We start from the raw sequence: 8,375 nt of genomic DNA, 5'->3' as shown, positions 1-8,375 counted from the left end.
TTTTGTAGATATTTTAAGTTAAATATTCAAAAAAGATATTAACCTAAAAATATCTAAGATATTCCATTTTAAGTTAATATTTGAAAAATATCAACTTAAAAAATATCTAAAGAATCTTAATAACCAATTCCTAAAATTCCTCAACTTAATTTAAAATTTTGAATTCAAAAGATATTCAGATTTAAGTTGGTTAGTTATGTATAACTAAATATCAACTTAAATAGGAATATTTAATGAAAAATTTAAAATAAGTTCCAGAAAGAATCTAGATGGTTATAATTCTATATTTAATTAAATACAAGAAAATACATATAGTTTAGCTTAGAATATTAAATTCTTTAAACTATGATTTTCTAAATTAATTTCAAAATAAATGAAATTAATTATGTTGCTAATTCAATTTTAATTAGGTTAAACTAGTGTAATTAACCCTAGTACGATCATTCAAATCGTGCAAATGGGCACTTCACAATTGGGGTAGTTTGTGTGAGGGGTGCTGGGTTCAGTATGTCGTACCCACTTCTATGGCTCCCAACTCTCACACAAGGCCCAAAAGAGAGGAATTTAACCTTAATAAGAACAACTGTTATTAATTGAATAGGCCCAAAAACTAAATGGGCCTAAATAAATCCTATCAATAATTATGATAATTTATTTTAGCAACATTAACCTATATGCATCTATAATAAAATTAAACACATAGGCTCACACAGGCACACTTTGGATGGGTCCTATCATGTTGCTAGGTCATACACAGATGAAAGAAGATTGTAAATTATACCTGTTACAAATTATTATCTTGACCAAGGGAGCCATCGTATCATTAGATCTCGGCAAAGGTAACCATGGCTATTTGCAATCAAGTAATAATAGGTTTTGAAAACTTACACATAAGTTAAAACACATACTCATAACGCAACGGGGTTAGTGGATAGTTGGAAGTAGGATTTATTTAATTTTTTATTTTTTTTTATTTTTTTATAATAAATTTCGAATAAATAAATAATTAAATAAAAATTTAATATTCGAAAAAAAATAATTTCGGAATTAAAAAATAAATTTCGAAAATTTAAAAAAAATTTAAAAAATTAAACCTACTTTTTATCTTATATCTATTTAAAATTACATGATTATAAATATCTTATTTTAAATAAGGTCAAAATATCTAAAAAGATTTAAAAAAAAATCTTAAAAGATAAGATATTTTTAAATATCTTAAAAGATAAGATATTTTAAAATATCTTAAAAGATTTTATAAATATCTTAAAAGATATTTTTAAAAATATCTTAAAAGATATTATAAATATCTTAAAAGATATTATAAATATCTCAAAAGATATTATAAATATCTAAAAAATCTGACCTTAAATTTAAAAAAAATATAATCAAATTTAAAAATAAGATAGGTTTTTAAGCAAAAAGATAATTACTAATTCTATTCAAATTCAAATTACACTAATATCTTGAATTAATTTAAAAAAAAATAAATTAATTCAAAATGATAATTAGAATTGAATTAGGAATAGTATTAGTATATATACAAAACTATACAAAAATTTGGAAGTTAATTCCATGAAAAGGTATGAAAAATTGAAGAAAAGGGAAAAAAAACCGAAACTGTACGGACAGTTCTGCGATCGTTGCAAAAATATCAAGACAACCCCCGATTTTGTCAAATCTTCAAAAATCATAACTAATTCAAATAAAATCCAAATTGAGTTCTGTAAAAGGCTAACTTGCTTAATTTTTTCCATACTATCCAATAAAAATAATTACAGAATCGAAATCACAATTATTTATCACGAAAATTTCACAAACATCAATCATTCATCAAATAACACTCAATACAACATGATACCATCCAAAGAACATACAAACAATCGTTTTAAAGTCCAAATTTCATGTAAGTAAATCAATTACCATGGCTCTGAGGCCAGTTGTTGGATATTATTTTACCAGGATCTTAGATCTACTCACAAGTATGTTTATTAACATCCTAAATATGAACTTTCTAAAACGATAAATTAAACACATATAAAGTTTAAGAAACCTTACATTGGGTGCAGCGGAATTATAATGACTCCTTCCGTTCAGATCTCTAACCCTTGATTCCTTTCTGTAGCAGAGTATTATCAAGATCCGAACCCGGATCTTCTTCTCTCGAATCCTTGATGCCGAATCTCCTTTCGTCGTTGATCTTTCTTCACAATCTTCCTCACTATGATTGAGGTATTGCTTGATGTGTGTGGTCACTACTCTAATCACTAAAAGAGGTTCGAAATATTGAGGAAGAAAAGAGAGAGAGAGTGGCAGCTAGAGAAGAGAGTGGAGGCTCAGGTTTTTCTGATTCAGAAAGTGTAATTTTCCTGAAGCCTTCACTATCTATTTATAGCATTCCTCTAGGGTTTGATTTGAATTATATGGCATTAAAATAATGAAAAAATCATTTAAAAAAGATAACATAAGTGGCTGGCCCTAGGCTAGGTGGACTGGCCTTGATTTTTGCAATTTTGCAATTTTACCACTTTTTGTATCTGATTTTCTCAAAAATGCCAATTTCCTAATTCAATCATTTAAATGCCAATTCTAACTATTTAATAACTATAAATAATTATTAAATAATATTGTCATTTATCATATTTATTAATTGAACCATACAAAGTATCATAATTAACAAATATGCCCCTGTTAACTCTTTCTTTACAATTTCGCCCTTACTTAGTGAAAATTTCACAAATAGACATAGTCTAATTTGTGAATTATAATTGATTAATCAAAACCAATTACATGAGTCTTACAAACAATATTATCTCAACTAGTGGGGGGACCATGGGTCTATATAACCGAGCTTCCAATAAGTAGATCAAGAATTTAGCACTAAAATTCACTAACTTATTAATTCTTCGTTGAATCCACGCATAGAACTTAGAATTGCACTCTCAGTATATAGAATGCTCTATATGTTCCACCATATAGACACATCATTAGTTATCCATTGTTATAATCCTAATTTGATCAATGATCCTCTATATGAATGATCTACACAGTAAAGGGATTAAATTACCGTAACACCCTACTATGTGTTTTATCCTTAAAACACTTGACCCCGTATAAATGATATTTCAGCTTATGTGAAATGAGATCTCCACCATTTATTTTCGTTTGGTCAAGCTCGAAGGAAATCATCCTTTGCTTACTATTTGCCAGATAGAAGCTATAGATTCCATGTTTATGCTAGCGCTCCCACTCAATTGCACTACCGTGTTCCCAAAATGTACGTATCACCCTGACCTAAAAGTAGGCTTAACTAACAAATCAAAGAACACGAATAGCCTTTCAAGATTGAGCCTAATCATAACAGGATTAAGATCATTTGATCTAGGATCAACTTGGCGATATTGACTTGAATAGATTTTACGGTAACTTTAATTAAATCTAATTCAAAGTTCAATATCGGTCCCTTCCGATGCATACTCCATGCATCCAACCTGAGCTTTACTTTAACCAATGTTCTGGAAAGAACATAGTATTTCTCCAAATACAAGTAAACTCTTGTTGTAGATTATCATATCAGTAAAACCCAGTGTCTGATAAATCTAGGAAACTTTATTCACATAGTCATGTTTACTTTCCAATGTGATGACAGCACAATAAACATGATCAAGTATGTGAAAAGGGTTTAAGATGAATTTATAAATCAATTAGACAAGCAATTGATAAAGTGAGCCAAAACATACACAAATGAATGAAAAATACTTCTGTTTCTTTATTGATGTTGAATAAAATAGATTACATTGAAATGGAGTTTTATTTAGGGCATAAAACCTAACAGGACATTCTTTGGCTTGAGGGGGGTTTCTCTTAACTTGTCTACTATGCTGGCCAAGTATGCTTGACATCCCGCACGTATCATCCTTTGTGCCTTCAGGGCTGTAACTAGCGGTAAGCTTGACTTGACTTTGATTCCTTCAAATATGAATGCCTCTCCAGATTCAGGGGTGAAAGTCACTGTCCTCTTTCGACAGTCTATTGTTGCTCCATGTCGTGATAGCCAATCCATACCCAAGATAAGATCGTAATCCCTCATCTCCAGCTCTATCAGATCTCCACTAAGTTCCTTGTCTGCAATCCTTATTGGCGCATCCAGCACTCCTCTAGATGATATCATAACCTCGCCCGAGGGCAACTCCGTCATGAACTTATAACTAAAGTTTACATACGGTATTTCTAACTTAACTATCATCTTTAAAGCAATAAATGAGTGCGTAGCTCCGGAATCAAATAAAACAGTACATAGTTTTCCAGAGATAGAAATCTGACCTGCAACCACAGTGTTACTAGTCTCAGCCTCCCCTCTGGTTAGTGCAAATACTCGAGCTGGGACAAGTTTGTCATCCTTCAGTTGATCACCCTTTTGCGGACAGTCCTTCTTATAGTGGCCTGGTTGCCCACACTTGTAACAAGTCTTGCCTTTTAGTTGACATTCTCCCAGATGCTTACGACTACATGTTGGGGATAGGGGGTACTCCATATATGGCTTCTTCCCTTTGTAGTTATTGGACCCCATCTTATTTCTCTTATCGGCTTTGTTGTGTTGGTTACTTGGCAGCTTCCTTTTGTTATCACCACCTCCATTACTGCCTTTCTCGCCTCCCACCTAGCTGTATTGTCTTTCTGTATACGACTTTCACACAACTAAGCTTCTAGGGCTTTTTCCAGTACCTCAGCATACGTGGTTGCCCTTACTCCTGACATCGCTATGTCCCGACTTATTCGAGAGTCGAGCCCTTCAGTAAAGCGATGAATCCTCAGAAACTCAGTAGGAACCATATTTGTGGCAAACTTTGCTAATCTGTCAAATTGACGAGCATACTCTGTAACTGTAGACTTACCCTGCCTCAGGTTCGTGAACTCATTAACTCTAGCTGAGCGTATTGCTTCACTGTAGTATTTTTTGTTAAACACTTGTACAAAGTCAGCCCAGGTCATTGTGGCCACATCCCGTGTTTGTTTAATAACGTCCCACCAGATGCGGGCATCCTTTTTCAATAAACTAGCAGCACAAGCTACACTATCTCCGTTACCGAGCCGCATGTACTCAACAATACCTTCCACTGTTCTTAACCATTCCTCAGCTTCCATTGGATCTAAGCCCCCTTAAAAATTTGGTGGGTGTTGCTTACGGAACCTTTCATATATTAGTTCCCATCGACCCTCCGGCACAGGCATGTATTGCACCGGCAAAAATTGATGTTGTCCTTGATTGGGTTGTTCCTGACGGTTGTGAGGCTCTTCATCTCGCTTCCTAAGTTCTTCCCTGACACGAGCAACTTCTTGCGCCAAATCTTCTTGTTGTGGTGGCACCACTACAGGGGCGTTTTGGTGTTCTTGACCAACTACCCCAGCAAGGACTTCGTGGTTGCCCCCACCTTGACCTGGTTGTTGTCCATTTACAGGGGCATTTTGATTCTCCTGGATCACCGCCTTGGCAGGGACATGCTGGTTTCCCCTGCCTCGACCGCGACCTCGACCGCGAGCACCTCCTCGCCCCCGACCTCTAGCTCGGTCTCTTACAGCCGCTCTTTCATTCAACCGGGTTGATCTTCTGGGTTCACCATTTTCCATCAAATCCCTTAACTTGTTCTTCAAAAGAAAGGAGATGGTAGCGGTAAGAAAAATAACCAAAGATGTATCTCGCTCAAAAAGAAAATATTTATACACTAAATTATATAAACTTAAAAAAAAACGTAAATCATCAAGCAACAATTCACCATGTAAAAATAAATAAATAAATAAAATAATCTTTACTCATATAAAAAAACTTACACTAATAAGAAAATTGTTTGAGTTATACTAAAATTCTAACTCCAAAGAATCAGTTAATTGTTTTGATTAACCATACCCTAAACTTCTAGCTAACTAAAGGAAAATCTAAAGCTAAAGACTAAACCAAGCTAAGTGTCTATTCATCCCCATGCCATGATTAATTTTATCCATATCCTCTATTATTTTCTTAAGTTTACTTCTCTCGCTAGATGCCGGCAAGCGTCTTAGGTCTTTAATTGCCTAACTACGTTTGGATTCATTATCAACTCTGCACAACTCAAAATAAATACCAGCTTGGAATTAACCAAATTTAACATATAAGACATAACATAAATAAAGCATACATACTTGATGACAAGTTGATCCTTTGCAGCGATGGTGTGTATGTCGCGTGAATTCAAGATCAATGTAACTGTGGCTCTGGTACCATTTGTAACGCCCTTACTTACGTAAAATAAGATGCCATAAATAAACTGGCGTTAAGATACTAATGTTGCCCTTATTAAAAAAAATAACAATTTTCAAAACATGGGTACCCAGTTGAAAATAAAGTATTACTACTTAGGTAAAAGTAATAGAAAATTTAAGCGACAACATCCTCGATAAGTTTAATAAATTAAAAAAAAAAAGACTTTCAGCAGAAGATGGCCAAGACCACACGCAGTTACATGATCACACGAGATACACCCCATGCTGCCCAGACTCAACTTGTCACTGAAAGCTTACAGGCTTACTTATCTGCACATAGGGGGTAAATAAGGGGTGAGCTACAAAGCCCAGTAAAGAAAAACAAAATACTATGTACCAGCATTCACACATCATAGCACAAACATATACATCAAACATACAATCAACTAATCATAAGTATAAATAGAGGCAACCACACAAATACTGAAATAACAAACACTCACACTCCAGCTTCCATACAAATCTCGAGTGTCTTACGTTCTTAACTAGAACGCAGTACCAATGACCAGTGCACCCTTATGTACACTGCCTCACTTACCACATCACCATACATGTGTAGTTTTCAACCACTTCCAAGTACCTGGAACATGATTAAACAGCCATATACAATCCATCGATAAAACACTATTTCACCGAAACTATCACATTCCACAGTTTCCATACAATTTATTCAAGCAGTCATACTAGGTACTCAAACCATATAAAAAGCAAGTATAAAGTATAATTATTTTTCCTTACCTCAACTCCGCTGTAATTAACTTCTACGATACCTTCTAGGCCCTATAACAATTAGTAAAACCCTTAGTCTACCAATAAACTCAATATATTTATTACTCTTACTGTACAGCAAGTTTAGCCTAGAATTTGACTCATAAAACGTTTGAATTAGAAGTCCTACTGTTCACAAAGTTTTTAGTTAATCGAAAGACCTTTCTAACGGTATAAAGATCATCAAAATTGGAGCCATAACCTAGGAGTTATGCATGTTTTCTCAAAACAGTTTCTTTAAAATCCTGGATCATGCCGATTTCTGAATACAGCCCAAAAATAAAAGTTTTAAAAATAGTTACACCCCGATCTAGATAATACTTCCTTCATAAAAAATGTATCTATTTTCCTAAGCTTTAAAACGAAATAAAGATATTTTAAAATGGATCAAAAGTGAGAGAGATATTGAATTTTTACTGAAGATACTTTTTCTGAAACAAAACTTAAAACGAAATATCATAACCGAATAAAGATACTAACTTTTGACTGGTAAGAACTCCGAATTAGGGAAAGGTTTCTTAAAAGAAAATATGGATTATTGAGTTATCTTTCTAACAGTATAAGAATCGCTGGAAAATAATAGATATCGAGAGAGATATCACACTTTTACTAAGGCAATATCGGAAAGAAATTTAAAAAAAAAACTGTAATTCGACAGTCAGTGTAAAACATGAATTTTTTGACATCAAAATAATCCGAATTAGGAATAAGTTTCTTCACAAAAAATATAGATCATTAAATTATCTTTAAAACGGTACCTAGATCACTGAAAACGGACCTATGGAGAGAGAGATATGGTAGTTTTATGAAATCTTATTTCTCTAAAAACGAAAATAAAACACAACTACGAATTTTACCTGAAGATTTCGAAGACATGAAACGATGATCGGTTGATTGTTGACCCCGAAGCTCTTAAGATTAAAACAATTGATTTGGTGCAATAGAGAGGATAAAAAAATTGAGAGATGGTGAGAATAAAGGAATACGATACTATTTGGCTGCTAGGGTTCTAGAGTATATATGTATATAACATATCGTATAATAGGTTTAAATTTAAATATAAAAATCTAACTAATCAGATAAAATTATGCTGATATAATTTAAAATTAAATTTTAAACTAACTAATCTAATGCCTCACTATTTATTTAGCTCACTATTTAATATATATATGATCATTTTTTTTTCTTTTTCCCACCCACTCACACACACAAAAAAAAAAAAAAAAGATAATAATAATAATAATAATAATAATAATAATAATAATAATAATAATAATAATAATAATAACAATATAATTGTATCACACTTAATA

At 32.8% G+C, this 8,375-nt stretch overlaps 1 protein-coding gene across 1 annotated transcript; it reads right to left on the bottom strand.

The window, feature by feature from the left end:
* Positions 1-4,695: 4,695 nt before the first annotated feature.
* On the bottom strand, positions 4,696-5,142 carry LOC133035830 (uncharacterized). Its single transcript, XM_061112189.1, has one exon. It carries the CDS (start codon positions 5,140-5,142, stop codon positions 4,696-4,698), a length of 447 nt encoding a protein of 148 aa, XP_060968172.1.
* Between the last annotated feature and the right edge of the window lie 3,233 nt (positions 5,143-8,375).

The sequence above is a fragment of the Cannabis sativa genome, chromosome 1 (genome assembly GCF_029168945.1).
Source record: "Cannabis sativa cultivar Pink pepper isolate KNU-18-1 chromosome 1, ASM2916894v1, whole genome shotgun sequence".
Classification (NCBI taxonomy): Eukaryota; Viridiplantae; Streptophyta; class Magnoliopsida; order Rosales; family Cannabaceae; genus Cannabis; species Cannabis sativa.
The sequence above is the reverse complement of the archived record's forward strand: the minus strand, read 5'-3'. Positions and strand labels throughout refer to the sequence as shown.